At 42.1% G+C, this 22,244-nt stretch overlaps 3 protein-coding genes across 4 annotated transcripts; all 3 read right to left on the bottom strand.

Moving 5' to 3' along the window:
* Positions 1-134: 134 nt before the first annotated feature.
* LOC144899858 (serine protease inhibitor Kazal-type 1-like) lies at positions 135-2,399 on the bottom strand. Its single transcript, XM_078793773.1, has 4 exons — positions 2,175-2,399; positions 1,938-1,966; positions 1,444-1,556; positions 135-253 (listed from the first exon to the last, which is right to left on the bottom strand). Exons 1-4 carry the CDS (start codon positions 2,224-2,226, stop codon positions 208-210), a joined length of 240 nt encoding a protein of 79 aa, XP_078649899.1. The 5' UTR covers positions 2,227-2,399; the 3' UTR covers positions 135-207.
* Positions 2,400-3,478: 1,079 nt separating this feature from the next.
* LOC131124503 (putative pancreatic secretory proteinase inhibitor) lies at positions 3,479-5,357 on the bottom strand. The gene is made up of 4 exons (XM_058065554.2): positions 5,222-5,357; positions 5,037-5,065; positions 4,587-4,708; positions 3,479-4,068 (listed from the first exon to the last, which is right to left on the bottom strand). Exons 1-4 carry the CDS (start codon positions 5,280-5,282, stop codon positions 4,017-4,019), a joined length of 264 nt encoding a protein of 87 aa, XP_057921537.2. The 5' UTR covers positions 5,283-5,357; the 3' UTR covers positions 3,479-4,016.
* A 2,420-nt stretch (positions 5,358-7,777) lies between these two features.
* Positions 7,778-20,253, bottom strand: LOC131139861 (uncharacterized). 2 transcript variants are annotated; one of them, XM_058089796.2, is made up of 9 exons: positions 20,099-20,253; positions 14,614-14,708; positions 14,251-14,332; positions 13,275-13,638; positions 12,208-12,279; positions 10,660-11,681; positions 9,677-10,503; positions 9,346-9,585; positions 7,778-9,258 (listed from the first exon to the last, which is right to left on the bottom strand). In XM_058089796.2, the coding sequence occupies exons 1-9, from the start codon at positions 20,191-20,193 to the stop codon at positions 9,011-9,013; spliced, it is 3,045 nt and encodes a 1,014-aa protein (XP_057945779.2). In that variant the 5' UTR covers positions 20,194-20,253; the 3' UTR covers positions 7,778-9,010. The 2 variants fall into 2 exon arrangements, with proteins under 2 accessions (XP_057945779.2, XP_057945772.2); XM_058089789.2 differs by having other exon boundaries at positions 9,677-10,506.
* Between the last annotated feature and the right edge of the window lie 1,991 nt (positions 20,254-22,244).

Genomic DNA, 22,244 nt, shown 5'->3' on the forward strand with positions numbered 1-22,244 from the left:
AATCTCTTTCTGTGAAACCACGATAACATATGCTAACTGGTAGTGAACTTATATTTTTGGAAGGATAGCATCTTTAAATAAAACTAGGTTTATACTTTGTTTTCCTTGAAAACCATCAATACCAGAATTCACCATTATTTTTTTAATGGTTTATTTATTGATTATTATTTCCACTGCTGAGATGCTTTTGGTGGGCATCTGCACTGGTTAGCATGGTCCATCTCTGGCAATCAAAATGTTCCTCCCTGAAGTTCTGGAGAAAGAAAACACAAAACATATATAAAATTTGCCGCCTTGTACACTAACTTTATCTTGTCATTATACAGTCTACCAAAAGGCTAAAAAATGAAGTTTAGAGTAGTTACTGAAGAACTAATGAGGAACTAAAGACTAGGCACAGGTACATACATTTAGAGTAGTTGCTGGGGAACTTATGAAGAACTAATGAGTGGAAGGGCTACCGGGGAACTAAGGCACATACATTTAGAGTAGTTACTGAGGAATTAACAAATAACTCATGACTGAGGTACATGCATTTAGAGTAGTTACCGAGGAACTAATGAAGCACTAAGGAGTATAGAGTGGTTACTGAGGAACTAATGAAGCACTAATGAGTAGAGTGGTTACTGAGGAACTAAGGCACATTTGTTTAGAGTAGTTACTCATGAGATAACAAAGAACTAATGACAAAATTACATACATTTAGAGTAGTTACTGGGTAACTAATGAAGAACTAATGAGTGACTAATGACTAAGCCACATACCTTTGCATTTAGAGTAGTTACAGAGGAACTAATGAATAACTCATGAGTGAGGTACATGCATTTAGAGTAGCTACTGGGTAACTAATGAAGAATTAATGAGTAGCGTGGTTACCAGGGAACTAATGTGCGTACATTTAGAGTGGTTACTGAGAAACTAACACATAACTAATGACTGAGGTACATGCATTTAGAGTAGTTACTAGTGAACTAATGAAGACCTAATGAGTAGAGTGGTTACTGAGCAACTGAGGCACATACATTTAGAGAAGCTACTGATGAAATAACAAAGAACTCATGACTGAGGTACATGCATTTAGAGTAGTTACTGATGAACTAAGACAACTAATGACAAAATTACACATATTTAGAGTAGTTACTGTGTAACTATTAAATAACCTATGAGGGACTAATAGCTAAGTCACATACCTTTGCATTTAGAGTAGTTACTGAGGAACTAATGAATAACTCATGACTGAGGTACATACATTTAAGAGTAGTTACTGAGGAACTAACAAAGAACTAATGACCAAGTTACATACATTTTGAGTAGTCACTAAGGGATAGGTAGTGTCGTTACTTATTAACTACTGTAATTGTGTGTATCTCATTGTAAAGTGTTACACTTTTTTATTCAAATCCTGCCCAGTAGATGGTGGTTGTGTGTTGTGTGTATACTCACTGTCTTCTACCACAGAGGACGCACTCATTGCCGTATGTGTTTCCATCAGTCCCACAGACAGGAACGTAGACCATTATGCACATCAAATCTCCAGATGTACCTGAGCAGGATGGCTGCCAAAAAAATAAGCAAAAATTACAATTAAAAAAACTTTTCGAAGGAAGAGAAAATCAGAGTCGTGTACAATTGAATTAATATTGTGTGTAATACTATACGGAGTGGGGTCTAATATTTTGTCCCTCTACTTTGGTACTGGTACCAAAATACCACAACATTCCAACATATTGTTAACAATAATATCATTTTAAATGCAATTATTTTATTGGCTCTCTTTTATAATAAACTGTAGACCTAGCTATACTGATAGCACAATGTTGTGATGACTGGCTATACATATATACACACACATAGTATATATATATATATATATATATATATATGTCCAATATCCATGCTATAGTCACATTTAAAAGCGTTTACAAAGCTTGTGTCACCTCTCTCGGCATGTTCCCGCCCTTTGTATCTGCAAAAACAGAAATGATTGAGGCCAGGTTGTAATGCAAATAAAGTCACTGAACTTATAATATGAATGTACACTGAATATAATTCTAAATCTACAAACAATCATTAAAAAAACATTTAGTTCTCTCTATTAATTGCTAGCCAAATATATATTAAAGCAAGAACAACACTGTAAAATACATGTTAAAAATATATAAAATTTTGTATACCTGCAGCCGCACAGACAAACAGGAGTCCCAAGAGAAGAATTTTCCCAATCATGATGGAAATAAGTGACTGTGAAATCTCAGTGTGGTGTTTATAAAGGCAACACAATGGGGCGTGCAGGAGGAGGTCAATGAAGACAAACAAAAACACACAATCAGGTTGTAAACGTTTGATAAAATTCAACACACACTCCTTTTTTTTTGTAATTATCGCTATATTTACGTATATTCTGTATTGTTACACAGATATGAGATAAGTTTAGGTAAGTAGAATTGTTTTCTTGAACTGCTGCTTTTTTTCTATCCTTGTAAAACCTTGTTAAAGAATTTGCTGCTGTAGATGACTATTTGAATTTAAGTTTTATCTTAATTTCCCACATTATATGGCCTTTCTAATCACAATCCTTGACTAAGACACTTCTTCTTTTCGGACCATATTGAGCCCAGAAGAAGAATGAAAAAATAGCATGCTCTCTTACAATTAGTAAGATTAGTAATTAGTAATTAGTACAATTAGCCAATTGTACTAATTGTACAATTAGTACAATTGACTACAGCTGTGCAGCAACACAAGTGCAAATTGTTTCTAATCAATTAACCTAAAAATGAAAAATGCTGACATTGGCAGATTCTTTTAATCAGTTGTTTTTGTGTGAAAATGTTTTTTAAGTGTCTTTGAGTAGCGACCTGCTAGAAAATATGAACGTCACCATTCACCCATTTTGTATTACTTAACTTAACACAGACTTCCTGGACGGAGATCCTATATGAACACATAATAGTTGACACAAAGAATGATAAACAGCACCATCTGGTGGCTAGCTGGAGTCACCATTGAATGTCAGTGTAGTATGGTATTTAAGCGCCTGAAGTCGTGGCTCAATAAGGTTTAGAGCGAACAAACAAAGATGAAAAAGACTGTCGACTTCACTGAAAATGCATGTAACAGAATGTAGTACACAATGGGGCAGAAAGCCCGCCATATTGTTTTAAAAAGGGGCGTGGTTAGGCGCACAAGAGTGGAGAATTTTTGCTAGCTCTGAGCTAAGTGTAAAATAATGTGTGTACACTTTGATTAAAAAATATATTAATGTTATTCAATGAACACAATTAAGCTATATATATAGTATAAAGTCGAGCTGAACACAATTAAGCTATATATATATAGTATAAAGTCGAGCTATCAAATAGTGCTTATGCCGAGGGTGGCATAAAATAGTACAATAGTACTTCAACCGCGTAACTAATTTATTGAATCAATTATGCTAACACGCCAGAACAAATACACAGCGTAGAATTCCATAGAGTCTGGTGTACTTTTATAACTTTATTCTGACCTGAACGCATCAACAGCCTTGCAATCTCCAGCTCACAAACACGTCTCAAGTCTGTTCTTCCGAACTGCTTCAGCATTCTCATTACAAGAACACGAGATGCATTCAGGGACATTCCGACAACCAAAAAACAAAAGACCAAGAAAATGATTGAGTGGATATTGTTAACACTCACTTTTAACTTTTAATCATACACTGTATCTGAATCTCTAGATACTTAGATACGGCCAAATTAGTGAAGTAATCAGTCTTGTGCATTACGCTATACTGTGTTAGAGTTAGCAGGGCATGTATTCATCATTTAATGTCATTTGGGCCTTTTCATTCTTCCTTCATGGAAGTTTGAAATTTCTTAGTCATAGACAGGAAAGCAATCATTCCTTAACTTTAATGAATAGTATTTTTGACACATCAGTAGCACAATGAACCATTACTTTTTTTTAATGGTTTATCTGCTGGTTATGGGGATCGAAAGATTTCCATTGTTGGGATCCATCTTGCTGGGCAGCTTCTAAGCTTCGCAGCTTCCATCCTTTGCAACCAAAATGTCCATGCTTTTAATCCTATACACAGGAAACAACAACATGGTTAAACTTTGCTTAAAGTACATGTAAATTGAATTGATCTTTTTAATAAAGTCTGACAGATAGTATGAGATGAATATGAGAGGAAAGATACCTTTTTTTAAAAATAAAAATTAGCAGTTAAAATGTCGAAGGCGTGAATAATGTGTTACTAAAGAAACAGACTGAAACTGTTTTTTCCTCAGGAGTGGAAGCTTGAATGCCACACAAACTTACACAATGTTGTTTTTATCTCTTGCAGGATTATCAGGCACATACAAGTGACCTTGATCTATTCTAAGTACTTATCTTTCACAAAACAAAGAAACAGATCACGTGTCATCATGTGTGGGAGGCTGTTTTGAGCCAATCACAGTTCAGAATAAAGTCTGCTGTTTTTTTTTTATTTTATTTTTTTTATTTTATTCAACACCATAACAGAACGTTGAACCCTTATTAAAAGGTGAGCAACTATGTGTGGGTTTTTGTGTGGGTGTGGAGCACCTGTGTGTACTCACTGTCTCTCAGCACAAAGGGTGCACTCGTTGGCGTATGTGTTTCCATCGCTCCCACACACGGGCATAAGATTCATTGGGCATGGCATAGCCTGGTCTGGACTGCCTGTATTAGGACAGTTCGGCTTCCGAGGAAACAAGCAAAAAAAAATGTAAAATATTAAATAACTTAAACTAAACTTGTTCTATGAACTAATATTTGTTTAAATGTCACCATCTGAGAATTATTATTATTAGCCACTTGTCCTCATTAGGGTCGCGGGGGTATGCTGGAGCCTATCCCAGCTGACTGAGGCGGGGTACACCCTGGACTGGTTGCCAGCCAATCGCAGGGCACACCGAGAAATATGTATGACTACTGTACATGAATCCTACAATCAATCCTACATGACATGTATGTGTATTCAAACATGGCTATAATATGACCATTCTTTACAATAAATGTTGTGTCACCTTTCTTTTGACTCCAGACGTCTTTGTGCCTGCAAAAGAAATAATTATGAGTCTAGCTTCTGAGTAAATACGTCTCTAGTCACTGTACTGTAATAAACGTTATACAGTACATAGCATTTTACCCCCCAAAACATTAACAAGTGGATATAACTAGAGTGTAAAAACATAAAATATAAAATCTGTACCTGCAAACACACAGACGAGCAGGAGTCCCAGCAGAATAACTTTCCCGGTCATGGTCAACATTGGCGAATGAATAACACGCAATCGACTCAGTGTCCGTGTTTATACAGGTAACACAATGGGGCGTGCATGGGAACACTGCAGGTGAATGGAAACAAAAACACACACTCCGGTCATAAACATGCACATTGGAAGAATGTGCTGTAACTGGTTCTGGCGTACAATACCGATGACACACCCTATTTTATGTCACAAAGGTGAATATAAGCCAATATAATACAGAAATGACACATACTACTTAAAGTAGTCAGTGTATTTTTACCGATTTTTCAAAACACACGGAATATTGTGTACTTTTTGTATTTAAAAAAATGTAATATTGTGTAAAAGTAAATTTTCTTCCATAACAGCATTCCAAAAAAATAATAGTTCATATATAGATATATCATATATAGGTCATATATAGATTTAATACACATCAAAAATGTAAAAGTTTGGGAGTGTGTGGTCGGGTTGAAAAAAAAATTAATAACTACATCTTTGGTAGCGAATAAGATCATAAATGATCACCATTTCGTGATAGACTGCGGTCAATTATTAGTCAAAATATATTGAAATTCAAATTACATATCCTAATCTGCGCTGCACGGAGACGAGTGGTTAGCGCATAGGCCTCACAGCTAGGAGACCCGAGTTCAAATCCACCCTCGGCCATTTCTGTGTGGAGTTTGCATGTTCTTCCTGTGCATGTGTGGCTTTTCCCTGGAGACTCTGGTTTTTCCTCCCACATTCCAAAAACATGCTAGCTTAATTGGTGACTCCAAATTGTCCATAGTTATGAATGTGAGTGTGAATGGTTGTTTGTCTATATGTGCCCTGGGATTTGATGGCAGTGTGTATCCCGCCTCTCGCCCGAAGACAGCTGGGATAGGCTCCAGCACCCCCCACGACCCTCATTAATATCGTAATCTGGTCACTAGGTGGCAGTAATGACACAAAACATTGAGACATTACCTTACATTACATTACCTTAACACTGCATGAAGTCATGAAGTCAGCCATGGCATGAAATGAAAAAAAAAACACAGACTGGATCAATCTAATAAGAGATCATATATCAATAGAAAAAAACAGCTCACAAACTGAAGCATATGTCAGCATTCATTGAAATATGGACCCCATTATCAATTATTTACGCATATCAGTAATTCAATAACTCACTAAACCATCAACACAACGAGATAAAGAGAGAATAATTATCTTATTTTGTTATTTTTTCTTCCTCCCCCCAGATTTCATGTGGTGTATCCGGCTTGCTTTGGCTCGGGTATCCCTTCAGCATTCCCCTTTAAAGGGAAAAGGCCTCACAGCTAGGAGACCCGGGTTCAATTCCACCCTCGGCCATCTCTGTGTGGAGTTTGCATGTTCTCCCCATGCATGTGTGGGTTGTCTCCGGTTTCCTCCCACATTCCAAAAACATGCTAGGTTAATTGGCGACTCCAAATTGTCCATAGGTATGACTGTGAGTGTGAATGGTTGTTTGTCTATATGTGCACTGTGATTGGCTGGCGAACCTCTGTATGTATTTTTTTTTGTTGCTGGAATTTCCATCATTACTACAGTCTGTCCTTTTGGGTCTGCCATGTCTGGTCCGCATCCATGTAATCCAACTCATCACTAGGTCATGCTCATTTAGGGCATAAGCATGCAGTGAAAATGACTATGATGTCAAGTGTACCTCCTCAACCAGAAGACTGTTTTACATAAAATTGTTTCAGAGTTGCTTCTGTCTATGAGGCAACACTACACTTCCATCTTGTGGCCATATGGAGATTTGCATGCAAGGTCAGTCCAGTGTTCCCTTGTTCACCATGATTCCCAAAATTGCTTGCACTAGGTGAAATCCATCTCTTTCTTTAAAGTCTATCAATGGTAGAAGCGCAAAAAGCTATAAGTAACATGTTTTTCAGCTTTTGGTCATGTTTAATTATCGCCATTTCGTGGAGGAAATGGGAGACTAACAGTGGAAGAGGGGTGGGGTGGTGCTGGGAGCTACAGTGAAAGAGAGCCAGAATGGCGGAGTGTGTGGCCAGGGAATTGTGGGGCTGTTCAATCCGACAGTGAAGAGGACAAATTTAGTGGTTTTAGTTCCTATCGGAGGAGGATGAGGACAACAATGCATTTTCCGGTAGGCTACTAACCAGCCATTTACTGTACAATGCACTGTTTGGCACTATCTGTTCATCCATCCATTTTTTGTACTGCTAATCACAGAGAGAGTATTCATACCTATGGACAATTTGGAGTCGCCAATTAACCTAGCATGTTTTTGGAATGTGAGAGGAAACCGGAATACCTGGCGAAAACACACACATGCACTGGGAGAACATGCAAACTCCACACAGAAATGACGGTACTCAGTTTGTGACCACAAGTGAGAGTAGCAATGAAGACTGAACATCAAACAGAAAACTGTCCAATGACCAGAAATGGCAACAAAGGGAATCTAAGTCTGGGTATTAACCCGCTGTGAATAAATCACAACACAAAATGTAGCACTTTTTGTTTTATAAGACTTATAAAAAAAAGAAAAAACATAACACTAACCAAGGCAAGTCAAACATTGTGTTTTTTCTCTTTGTTTCTCTGAGAAGTATTTACAAAACAAGATTATGTACAGATAGTCAGAACTCACACATGGAGAAGGCTACATATAGTCTACGATTTTGTATGATAATATATTTGTTATGTACAATGTAACTGGCGAGGCTAGAGCAAGAACGTTCCATTAACTTCAAGTATCCATCTTGCGTTTTCACAGAAATTGTTGCATGATTGTTCAATAGATTCTTCGCCGATGTAATAAAATGCTAATTATGTGGTGTAGCTGAAAAAGTGTTCAGTGTGGCTGAAAAAGGGACGACTCCAACTCACTGGAGAAGACAACACTGACATTGCAACAAACACGGAAAAAAAACATAAAACAATCACTTTTCAGATATTGTAACAGCCCACTTTTGAAGTAACTTAACACCAGCACGAGTCTCCTATTTACATTTAAAGTGATATCCAGCTTACAGGGCTATCGCACTGAAAAAAGTCCAACCCAGAAAAGTTGAGAGGATTCCGTTCTTTGTAGAAACCCTAACTCAACCCTTTAGGGATACAAATTGAACACCTTTAACATTCTGATGACATTTAACACGGTCACAGAAAATCTACAACTTCTACTCTTTGGAATTGCCTCCACTGGGATGTTCTCTTGAAGGAAAACTAACTAGACTCAAAGAGGAGCTGAGTGATCACCTAGTACCGTAACTTAAGACAAAAGCTAAAATGGAGGCCAATTGCCTCAATTGAAGAACTAGTGTTTTTGGATTCATCTACCTTCTTCTGCCTCTCTGGAATTTTTAAGTCGACGGCAAGTAAATGGAAAAGTAGTCCTTGTCACATCTCCAGGTGCATGAACCAGTAATGCTACTTCATAATGTTCGTACAACAACACTGTATGGATTAAATGCAGCACAAAGTTCACAAGTTTCAGTTCAGAGAGGAGACGTCCAGACACAACACAGCGCAAGCTGAGGTCGGTGACGTGTACTCTCAAGACCACGAGAAAAGTAAAAAAAAAAAAAAAGAAAAGTGTTCTTGAAGAGGCTCATACGTAAAATGCCATCTACTTAGAAGTCATCGCAACAAAGTGAAATTAGGACTGTGAAATTTTAACCAGGTACCATTTTGAGATTCTACACCGTGTCGGACTCCGGGGGGGTCCCCGTCGCCGTCCGATTTCAGCACACAGTGAGGGGTTCGCTTTCACGCCGCTGATTCTTCTTCAGCAGCTGGATGCGATTGTGGCAGTAAAATTTAATGGCCCGCCAGTCCCGCTGGTTGTTGACCAGCAGAGGGCACTTTTGCAAGCAACGCTCGCAGTCGGCCTTGGCCGGCACGCGGAGCTCGTTGATGTTTTGCGTCAAGTGCTCCTCGACTGCCGCTCGCTCGGCTTCTGACCATGGACGCTTCAGGACGCCACGTTTACCTGGGAGTAGAGCGTATAGTAGAGCGTATAGTAGAGCGTATAAAACATTATGAATAACTTTTGCAAAGTTGTAAAATAATATAGCACCTGAGCCTCGCCTGCGGTTAATAGGCGGAGGAGGAGGAGGCGGTGGAGGCTGAGGAGGTGCCTGGCTGTTCTTCAGTTTCTTGGGTCGTCCCACCCGGCCGTTGTTCTTGCCTTTCCTGACGTACAGCAGGGTCGGTGCAGGTTTTGGCATGGGGGAAAGGGCAGGGGACTCTGGTTTCTCCTTGTGCTCCCCTTCAGATTCTCCCTCCGAGTAAGAGTCAGCAGAGTTTCCTGACATAACTGTGACAGGTTGATGGAGAAAAGAAAAGGCAGAAGTGAAGGAGTGTGTTTTTGGGGAGAATTCTAACACTTTCCAGTGTGTCCATCTCACCGTCGAGTTCCAAGCAGATGTGGTTCAGGCTCATCCCTCTGAACAGCACTCCATCCCTCTCGCCACACAGCACGACACGCCCCACTCTTCCCATCAGGCCTGGATCTTGACCAATGCCGGCACAGTTCTGCGTTACATGGTACTCCTTCTCCAGGAAATGCTCCAGCCTTTCCACCGCGCCGCCCTCCAGCTGACCCGGCTCCTCTCCCTCTCCGAGAAGCAGCAGTTGGGTCAAAATAGCCACCTGGCGTCGGACCCTCGTCTGGGTGAGGGCTCTGGGATTGCGGGTGCCGCTGGAGCGGGCCAAGCTGCGGAGGAGGTCGGTGCCTCTTAGGGGCGTGGCGGGGGAGTGGTAAGGTCTGGCAAAGACGTAAGGGTTAGCCGGGTCCACGCCCACGTCCTGCCGCGTCTGCAGGAGGAGCTCCAGGCAGGGCTCGCAGTGAGGGGGGAGAATGAGAGGCTGGATGCGTCCCCGCTTGCCTTGGACGCCAACACGAGGGAGGTGGGGAAGCACCAGCCGCTCAAAGGGGGACAAGGAGGCCTCCAGCGGGGTGAGAGCCGGAGGAGCACCGGGTGGGACGGGAACAGGGCACTGCGGAGTGACGCGTGCTCTGTACTCAGTGATGGACAACTTCGATACCTCGCACTCCCGCCGTCGGTTGTACAGGATCAGGAGTGCCAGGCTGGAGTGGCAAAGGAGGCGCCAGGCCTCGGCGGACTGCAGCTGGCGAGATAGCGACAGGAAGGCCGAGTGCTGCAGCCGGCGGAGGTACAGTACCAGGGACGATAAAGATGACAGGAGTGGCAGCATGTGGTGACGCCCGGAACTGCTGGAGGAGCAGGCAAAGTGACTTGTCTTTCAACATTTTTTGACTAGTAGGACAAAGTTAACCACAAAATATCATCATTTAAATAATTTTTGAAAAAGCAGGGATGACTGTGTTGACAATAAACAGCTACAAACAGTCTTAAAAAAGACTTACCTGAGAGAGTCTTTTTCCTTATCCTCTGTACCACTTTCATCATCCACATCCATCACACCATTTTCATCCTCTTCCTCCTCCTCTTCTTCCTCCTCTTTGTCATCATCGTCTTTTCTCTGCTGCATCTCTTTGGACAACTTATTTCTGAAGGACTGAGCACCCCTGATCTCATCCTCCTCCTCTTTGGCCCTCTTTACCTCCATTACCTCCACAACTTCTTCATCCTCCTCTTCCTCCTGTCGCTCTCTCTTTAGCCTCCTCGTGCTGCCTTTCTTGGGCGGTGTCACAGCCACAGGGGGCGGGCTCCTCTTCAGGACTGACACGGGCACTGCGTTCTGTCCTCGCGGCGGCGTGAGCGAAGGTGAGGTGGAGCTTGATTGTTTGGTTGCTGTGGCAGGAGGCGGGGACATGGAGAGGTCCTGAACGCCACTCTGTTCCATTTGGTTTGTCGCCTGTGAAGACTTTGAGTTGTGTTGAGTGTCGACCGAGACCGGGTTTGTGTTGTGCATCTGAGTGTAACGCTCGACGAGGGCGGAGCACACATCCGGCTGGTGGGAGTGATGTTTGTCTAAGTGGCGGCCCAATGAACGGAAGTGGCGTCCGCAGTAGTCACATGTTTGGCGCATGGCGTCTATGGACACCGCTCCTCTCGGGCTATTTGTGTTCACGTTGCCTGAGGTGTTGGGGCTGAGCGGAGCAGGAGCTTTGAACACAGGTTTTGTGGAGATGGAGCTGGGAGGAGAGGATGAGGGAGGGTGGGATGAAGGGAGAGGACGGCTGGAGGACGCGGGCGGTGTCCGATTGGGAGTTTTTTTCTTCGAAGGGGTGCCACGACGCTTCCTACGGCGACGTGAAATGCGTCCGCGAGAGCTCGTATTGTCCTCATCTCCTGCATCGGAGTCAGTGCCGTCAGAATGGGAGATTGGGGAGGAGGAGGGGGAGAGGGACCAAGATGGGGTGACAAAGTCTTGATGTGGTCGTTGTTTCTGTTGCTGGGTGGTTAGCGACACGGGCTCGTCCTCCTGAGAACAGACAAAGAGATACGTGATAGCACACAAATGTCAAAGCTCTGAACCATATTTAAAATTGTTGAAAAAAAAAATATATATATAAGGGGCGGCATGGTGGTCTAGTGGTTAGTGCGCAGACCTCACAGCGAGGAGACCAGGGTTCAATTCCACCCTCGGCCATCTCTGTGTGGAGTTTGCATGTTCTCCCCGTGCATACTCCGGTTTCCTCCCACATTCCAAAAACATGCTAGGTTAATTGGCGACTCCAAATTGTCCATAGGTATGAATGTGAGTGTGAATGGTTGTTTATGGTGAATGGTTGTGAATATGTGCCCTGTGATTGGCTGGCGACCAGTCCAGGGTGTACCCCGCCTCTCGCCCGAAAACAGCTGGGATAGGCTCCAGCACCCCCGCGACCCTTGTGAGGATAAGCGGTAGAAAATGAATGAATGAATATATATAATATAGTATAATTGACTAGATATTCAATTCAAAAGGGCAAGTTTAGCAAGTTTAGCAAGTGAAAACAACCACATACCTTTTTGAAGTTGTTGTTCTCTGTGTCAGAGTTACATTCATGATGTGCTGCAGACATGGAACCACGGAAACCCTGAAGTACACAAAGTAGATACATTAACACAGATGTGCAATAATTATTATTAACATCTGTCATTGTAATCACCCTCGGCTGATAGATCATATGTGCCCCCCACCATCACCACCATCACACAGCCCAATGGTGCATTATTTATTTTCATAAAGTCAACACTGACATTGGATTTCTTTCTAGATGTAATATTGACAATTAAGGTGTTTTTTTTTTTTTTAAGAAATCGTGTGCTCCCTCTTAACCTTTGACGTCAGGCTCTCAATTTACTACTAAATGTAAATGCTGTCATAAGAAAATTGATCTAATAGGATCCATTAAAGGAACAGATGTCACCTACTAACCATGGTTACAGTTGCTTAAGCACTATAGGTAGGTGCTGGAGCTCAGCCATTACCATGGTAACCCCATGCCCCAGCTTTATATGTGTGTGTGTGTGTGCATACACCAGTGTGTTAGACATGAGCAGCAACGTGCAAATACACCTGTGGTTGCCTGCTTGGGGGGATCACACACATCAGGTTTACTCTTTATGGTAACTAATGTGCAGCACATAATCCAGAGCTTTTTCCAGATTTTCCCATCTCTCCAGGATGCCACAGATTTCATCACAGTAGTGTTTTTGACATTTGTATCTCCCAGCTAAAAAAAAATGAATGCATTCAGGTGCAAGTGGAAATGTGCAAAATGTAGGCATTTTGTGAATTCATGTTAAAGTCGAAAAGACGTAAGAGGAAAGGGGCAAAGGTTAAAACCCCTTGAATAGCATTAAGGCTTTTGGGGAGAAGAGCGTTAAGCGTGAGCAGCACGAGTTGTTCCCATTAAAGCAAACCACAATGTCCCATGGATGATATTATTGTGGTCTTTTAAATTAAGAGGGTTGATGTATCACAAGGCAATTTTGAATTTGAGCAAGAAGCTAGAAGAATGTTCATGAAAAAAACATTGAAGCAGACTTTAACAGACTTGTATAATGTCATTATTAAAAAGGCACTGACCAAGTTCTCTCCCCACTCTGTCAGGCTGTAGTCCACAGTGATCTCCTCCCCCTTGGTGATGTCTCGGATGGCGATGACCACCAGTCGCACCTGGCTGCCACAGTGAACCTCTCTGATGCGACAGTTTGGGGAAGGTGGGAAGGAGCTGCTTGCCGGGGCGGGAGCAGAGGCTGCTGGGGCAGCGGGTGCTGTAGATGCGGGTGTCACAGAGGGGGCTGCTTGAGTTAAGGTGGCTGCGTTAGTGGCTGGGGCAGGCGCTGGTGTCGGAGTTCGAGCCGAGGAGGTTGCCAGTGTGGGGGCTGAGCTGGAGCTGGTGGCTTTGGATGGGTGGGGGATTTTGTCCTGTGTCTTCTCTGATGGAGCGCTTGGAAGAAAAAGCATCAGAGGTTTACAATTTCTCACAATCAAACTGAACACAGTTAAAAGGACCCATATTATAATTTTAAGTCATTCGATTCCATCCATTTGGTGTGAACTGTGTGTGCGCCCGTTAAAATTGCCTGTGCGCTACATGGCAAAATGCCGCTTCACTTCCTGGATCAATGAATGAATTTCAATGGGAAAGCTGCAAGTGCTCCAAAACGGCACCAAACATCCACCCAACCAAACTTTATCTATGCCGCTTATCACCCACAGTCTTCGGCCGAGAGGCGGGGTACACCCTGAAGGGCACATATAAACAAACAACCATTCATTTAAATTTTCCAACTCAAAGAAAAAGGCTAAACCAATCAGCTACACAAATAAACATTTATTTAGTGACATAAATACGACCAAGACAACCAAAACCGAAACACGGTCGCTGTCGCCATGCCTCAGAAAAGTGCGCAACTTTTCTTTTCTCAATTCTTTATTACAAATACAAATTAGTCAGAATGGTACACAACATTTTTATATGATGTGATGGCGAGATTGACCAAAACAAACCGTTAATAGTAGACTATTCTCACAGCGCCAATGAGTATTGTTAACTCACCAGTTGCTTAGAGAGGGTTCTGTGCTGCAGAGAGGCCCGTCCAGTGTGGGACGCTTACTCTCTGCTGCTTCCTTGCGATCACCTGAGAGAACAACAGCTTTCCTTATAAAAGGATTACAAGTAACCACACACACACCGGTCATGCCTCTCCTTTTCTTCTACATCACATGCACAGCTGCACATATGTACGCAATCTCACACACACACACGCACACAGAAGTAGGTCACACTCAATTGCACAAGCCCCGCCTCTATAACAATCTCACTGACAGATGCGTGCACACACACACACACACACACACACATATATATAAAAATCTGTTGATGACAACAGAAATATGGCATTTGAAATATAACACACACCTCTGCAAAATGTGTGCTCAAGGTTGTTCTCCTCCTCGGTGGCCGTAACAAAGACTTTCACCGGTGTCCCTTTCCGTTTCCTTCCACAGCCGCGTCTGGAGAGAACACACACACACACACACATGCAATTATCACTTAATCAATGGGCTTACTGGCCAAACTTCACATCAATCAGGTCAGTGATTGATCAATAAGATGATGACCACCTCATACATCGATACAATCTGTCTTTGGCCAGCTCATAGAAGCTAACAAAATGCAAAAGAAAAACAGTAACGAAGGCACAGCAAATAGACAATAAGACTGCTCCTTCGTCAACATGAGAAATGGTTGTTTTGTCTTAGCTAGAAATCCACCTTTTCTTTAGAATCTTGAAACAGAGACTTAAGCTTAGCATTAAGCAGAGATCTACCTGGAAGATGTCAGCACAAAAGGCCATTACAAGTAACCTTTATTGGACTGCAAAAGATATATCCTATTTTGTGTTTAATTACCTAAAAAATTACAACAGTGGTATAAAAAGAATTACAAGCAAGCAAGATTCTGGACTGGTTAAGGGATCCTATATTTCTGTTGTTTTTGCTGTCAGTGTGTGTACATTTTTTTACGTCACACTGTTTTACTTGCGTGACATTGAAGGCTCTTTAAAGTAGGCCATAAGAAGATCGTGCTTTGGATTTAGAAGCATTCATTACTGTCTGTTAATGTCTGCGTGGGTGTGTGTGTGCATGTGTGTTGCAGACATACAAGGAAAGAAGAAAAAGGACAACAAAAAACTATGAGTTGTGAAGGAGGAAATGGCTTATAATGAAATAATACGAAAGCACAATGTAGACAGAGAAGAAAAAGACAGTCAATCCGCACAGATATCAAGCAGAGCCACTGTCTTTGTATTGATCCATCCCACTCCACTCCCATCCGGACTCTTGGTATTGTGTGTTTGTGTGTGTGAGTGTGTGTGCACGCGTGTTTGCTCCTGTGCAAGAACTGACCACACAAAGCGAGTAGCATCTTTCTACTGCCCCCTCAGGCAGGCAGTAAGATCGCTACTAGGTTTTGCTCACACAACCTGTCAAAGTCAATAAAAAAAAACACCTAATAGAGTGTGGATATATAAAATACAGGATATATGGTAAGCTAAATCTAACACGGCCACCAAATGAAAAATCTAACGAATCAGAGGGTACTCTGATATACATTTTCTTCATTAAAACACACGCCAAAAACAATCCAATGTAGATGAACATATACAACATTTCATGGTTATGAATACACTTACATTAATTTAAAACAAAACATTTGTACACAAAACTCGCATGAGAACTAGTGATCAATAATGGATATTGAACGGACGATATCAACAGAAAACAAATATCGGATTATAGCCGGATTATGTGGCACTCCGGTACAAGCAATGAATTCCACTTCTATCCAGCAATGCCCAGATAGAGCCCAAGTGATTACAACAACAGCATGTGCCAACGTGTAAACAAGATAGTATATTTTGTCCGTAAAAGTCAGAGAAGCACGCAAACGATGTTGCAGCTGAGTGCAAAACTTCCACAAGTGCACAAGAACCGGGTTAGTTTAATACAGCCAACCTCATCATATTTGATGCAGCATCAAAAGGGAAACTCTCAAAAGGACGACAGAAAAGTCATTAGTTAAAAAAGAGAAAAAAGCTGATGGTGAATAACGTCCATTTCAAATAGCTAATTGACCTGGGACCTCCTTACATCCTGATATCAAACTGATATCAGTATCGGACGACATTCAAGACGGCAATATCGGTATCTGTATCATGACATAGTTGTATTGGTACACGCAACAATCAATGTTACAATTTTTTCTCCTAAAATTGTGCGGCTTTAATCCAGTTTTGGAATAGGTGCAGATTCTGCAAAATCTAAAAGGTTTTCTGTGCGGGTTATTGTGTGGAGCTGCTCTATAGGAGTCCACAGCTCAATACAAAGGGTCGAAAAATGAGCATAATAGGTCCCCTTTAAAGCATAAAATGGGAATGGGAAACCAAACATACAGTATGCCATTAAGAAAACCATTCAACTTGTGAATGTAGTATTCTGCATTGGTCAGTAGGTGTCAGTAATTGTTTGGTGCCACCATGGGCCCCCCAAACTCGTGCAGGTTCTGCTCTGATCTGGCAACACAGCTACCAATAAAGAGGATTAATCTACCTGATGCTGAACTATCTGCAAGGGATGGATCTCACAACCTGATGTTGGACATAGTTGGTGGAAGAGGTGGCAGAAGAACAAAAAACGAGTTTAGCCAACAAGCAAAGGGCAATATTTACTGATATACTATTTGCCTGTGATCTAATACTATAACATGCAGATTATTTTGTAGCAACTGCAAAAACATTTGAACAATTTTTCAATTAGTAATATATTAATAGCCATGGCAATGACAGTCACAGAGGTGTTCATCAATGAATTCGATCCTGATCCAAACTGTTTCTGTACTCCACAGCATGCTTTTTCACCGTGACCAGCAGAGGGAGACACTGATAATCACTTCCTGTCACCTGTAGAATAACAAAGCACAGAGTGGGGCTGAACTATACTCTGCAGTATAGTAGATTCTATGAGTTTCTGGAAACTTTGTTGTGTGTTAACACTATGTTGCCCCCTTCACTGTCATCTTCCTCTGTGATTCTTTCTTTCTTATGTCCTTGTACATTGGGCTCCCTACTCTTCAACCTAACACACACACACACATCCACACTCAAGACTCTCACGTGCATGAGCACATACACAGCTCAAAGTCCACATGTGCGCGCACACTAACACACACACACACAACACACACAGAGAAACAATCCCCTCCCCCTCTCTGGCCCACACACACACACACACACATACACACACAAACACACACACTGACACACACACACACTCAAACACCCCTCCCTTTCAGGCTTACAGGCACGCAAACACACACACGCACGCACACATCCTCTCTCTAGCCAAGCTTGCATGCACGCACACACACCCTCCCCCTTCACTAAAGCTCACAAACACACACACACACACACACACTTGCTCTCCTCTCTCTCTCTCTCTCTCAAATAACCAAACCCACAGTCTCATGTTCCATCTCTGACACACACACACACACACAATTTATTCCTCACAAACACACAATGGCCAGCATAAACACAACATTCAGTTATGCACTTATATGAATACTGCTGTGATAAATTGTGTACTTTGTGTTCATTAATGCACATTATTCATTTTCCTCTCCCACACACACACACACACACACAAGACTTGAGGATACATCACACAACCTCTTGTCACGCAACTGCCCGCTACACATATGTCTCCACACACTATAAAACACACACAGATCCTCAATAATAAAACAGACACACTCATTCTCATAGATACCACACATACACACACACAACTTTAGCTGCTTTGAGCATGCGTACACGCACCAGTGCATGCACACAAGCACACACACACACACACAAACACACACTGTCCTTTCCTCTTTCATAAACAAAGTAGATGCATAAACACTGTCTCCTTCCCTTGGTAAGACACACACTACCACACACACACTGCCCTTGTCTAGGAGAGGCACACACACACGCAAACCCTGTGACTGCCCCCCACCCCACCCCCATACACACCTCCTTTTCTTACTGACTGCAGAACAAACACGCAGCACACACACACACACACATGCACACACACCTCCAACCAGAACAAACAGACATGGAAAAGATGCACACGCAGAAACACACACAGAGCATATGCACTAGCTAAAAGCCCTCTTTTTCAGTTTCCAAGACACACACACACACACACACCCTTCCCTTCAGAAGCTTGCACGCACACAAGACACACACACACGCACCACGTCACACACCCTCCCTTCTCTTTTCCTCTCAAACACACACACACACATTCACACGGTACTCTCACTACAACACACACACACACATCCTCCATCTTCTCTGTAAGACACACACACTTGTCTTGTGTGCGCATCACAAACACACACTCTTAAAGCCAAACGCACACTCTTCAGGTAGCACTTTTTGTATTGTTTGATACAACACACATGTATGTAACAGGTACGCACTCTCGACTGATAACACGGCAATTGATTATCAACTCCACAGTGACACACACACACACACACAGCCTCCCCCACTCAAACACACATGTACGTGCAAACACACGCTCCCCTCCCCTTCACAGTGCCTCTAACACACTTCCCCTCTTTCTGTCTCTCATACACACACACACACACCAACACACACTTTATACATACTCTGTCACACGCACATGCAGACACACACACGGCCTTCGCGGTCACATCATCATCTCAACCTTCTGATAAACGGCACCTTTAAACTGCTGCACACACAAACACAAACACATTTGCTCACAAACTACACAAAACTACATTTGCTCAATAACACATACATACACATGCATACACACACTCCTTGAACACTGCTCACCCTCCCCATCTCTTTCTCTCATACACACACACACACTCGTGTCTGTCTCTGTCACGCACACACTCGCTCCCCCTCCCATCCTTTACACACACTCCCTCCTCCTTCCTCTGCTCATGCTCACACACACACACACACACAGACACACACACACACAGACACAACACTCCCCTCCCCCTCACACACACACACACATATTTCCATCACTTCAGAGGACATCACATTGACATGCATTTGTGCAAGCACCACTCAGCCTTTACTTGCTTGACCTTTGACCTTTCCCAAATGTAATAATTACAGTCTTCAACTTCAGATATAATCATCGTCATGGCAACTTGTTCTTGGATCCAAAAAAAGGAACACGGGGCCCTGTTGATGCGTAAACATGTCCCCATAACATAAGGACACACACACACACACACACATGGGCTGGCAGGGAGGGGGGGAGAGAGCGTGAGAGAGAAAGGAGCAGCTCTGTGTTTGCGTGCATGTGTGTGTGTGTGTCTCTCTCTCTCACACACACACACACACACACACACACACACAAAACTGTAATGACAAACATTTCTACAACTTTTTGTTAAGTTAAAAATGGTGACAAACTTCCAGAATGTTTATTTCTTTACACTTGACGTTTTGAACCCCCCCTCCCTTCCCCAAACTTTGCCTTTAAGTAACCCAGTGGACCTGTTTTGGATGTGTAGCGTTTACTTTTGTTTTTAAACGGACTCAAAAGGTGAATTGAATGTACCACGCGCGCACACACGCCTCCTAGATGATGGTGCGTTTCGTTCGTCGTTAAAAGACACAAAGAGCCACGTTTTCCCTTGGAAAATGTATGTTAATGTTGTCCCAAGTAAGTATGTTTACAACTTGTCATAAGGGGTACACAGGCGCGCGCGCACACCCACCCGGGTCTGCCTGTCATTGGCGAGCTAAACACACTAACTATGTTTGCCTTGTAAAAGTATTAAATGGCCGACTCACCCCCGCAACGGTTGCGCTGCTTTGAATCCCTCGCTGTCCCTGTCATAGCCGTGGCTCTCCCGGTACTCGTAGAACGACCGTTCGGTCTCCGCCATGTTCGCGGCACCACTTGCTCTCAGCCTCTCTCGTCGCTCTTGAGCCTCTCGGCTGGCTCACACCAAGGTTATCACAGACGCTACCACTGTCACGGAGCAGAGGGGGGTGACCAAATAGGTCAGTACGCGACAAAAACGGTTAACTGTGGTATATCCTTACTGCTCAACATGATACAAAATGACTCACTCAAAGTAATCTTAGCAGCAAATTTCAGAGGCAAACGGTGATGTCGTGTGTTAAATACGAATTCATTCGAAGGTCTACGTCACCCTCATGAAGGAATGGACGCGCTCACAAAGCATCACAGCTTACGAGCGATCATGAGAATGTATACACTTAAATGAATTAACTAGATACGTCGCTATATAGTTTTAAATGTAAACATGATCAAATACACTGGGGAACAGTTATCTTTTTGGTTTGTTTTATTTATTAAATCAACAAGTTACTCCCATCATTTGGTCATCGAGATCCACTACTAAAGACTATCCCCCAGTTGATTCAAAAATGAGTGTTAACATCACATAACTATTCTGTACTATACTATGTTACATATATCCATGTGGCTACATAAAAGGTGTTGTCTGCCATTGTTGGGTACTGCAATGGGGGGCACTGGTGTTGAAAGTACTACAGGTATATATCCTTCCTCCTGCTTCAGAGCATGCAAGCCACACCCCACGTAACACACACACACATTCAGGAAAATGCTTTAGTGCTTTTGGTTATTATCAAGAAAGACATGGAAGTTGCTAAATATAGCTCTTAAATTAAACTCTTATGATCTATTTTTGTTATCATGATATTTATCCAAACAAATATATAGTTGTACCAAGCATTAAAATGGATCAATAAACTGAAGAAACAAGAAACAAGAGAAACATGGCTGCAGGTTCACAAGTGACGATACGATTAAAAGATTATATATTTTAAAACCAAACGATTTGATACAATGTACAAACGATACGTTTCGATACGATTTGATTGTATGGTTAACATTTGTTGATGTAGACATTAATCTTACATCATTAAATAATGAAGCCAATTCCATACAAGTGGCATTTTAGTGGGGTTAATAATAATAGGCTAATTAATAATATACTAATGATTATTATATAATTGATCACTTTCCACTGGACAGAATGGTTGCAGAGCTTGAGCAGCGTTTTTGCAGTGTAGATTGTGTAAATTTAATGGTGGCCTAAAACAATTGAGTAGCTCTACTAAATCTGTCCAAAAGTGGGAAAGTTATATACCGGTTCTTTTTTGTTATTTTGATTTTTTTTTTAATGTCTACTACATTCATTCATATCCTGTGCATCTCCAGGGTTTAAGCCCCCCACCGTCCTCAGAACCTAGTGATGCCCTTAAGGTGTTCACAAATAAAGTCAAAAGATGTTGCAAACTTTAGATTTTTGTTTTGCTGATGTGTTGAAAATCTTTTGTGGTGACTCGCTAGCTACTATTTACAACCATTCTTGTTTTCAGGCATGCTAAGCTCTGTTACTTTTTGTGTTGATCTTGGATATACAGTAAAGTCTCGTTATATCGATATTCTCGGGAGTCGGAAAAAATACCGATATAACCGGACTATCCATATATCCGATCCTGCGCCGAACTGCATTAAAAGTGGGCGGATCTTTGATATGGCATGTAATTTTCTCCTTGAGTTCATGGATTGTGTATCTAGCATGCTTTTGTACTACAATAAATGTTGTACTACAGTAAATAAAAATAAACTTACGCTGTAGTGATTACCGGTTACCGGAACATAATTCACCCCGGAACTATCGATAGGGAAGGTGTTGCCACCCGGAGGGGTAGGCGCGAGGGACGGGTGTTTTCCGCTGTGTGTGAAAAATAAAGTTGACTGGAAGCAGCCGTTCGCCGTGTTCTTTTTTGGTATTGAAATCCTTAAGCAAAGATTGATTTAAGCTGCTTTTGTATCGATATAAGCAGACCAAATTGGCTGGCGGGAGATGAAAAGGGCATCGTAGTAACCGGATTATCATAATAACCGTGTATCGTACTAACGGAGCTAATTATATCA

This window comes from Doryrhamphus excisus, linkage group LG9 (genome assembly GCF_037039965.1).
Source record: "Doryrhamphus excisus strain RoL-2023G ecotype Guam linkage group LG9, RoL_Dexc_Guam_v1.1, whole genome shotgun sequence".
NCBI classification, from domain to species: domain Eukaryota; kingdom Metazoa; phylum Chordata; class Actinopteri; order Syngnathiformes; family Syngnathidae; genus Doryrhamphus; species Doryrhamphus excisus.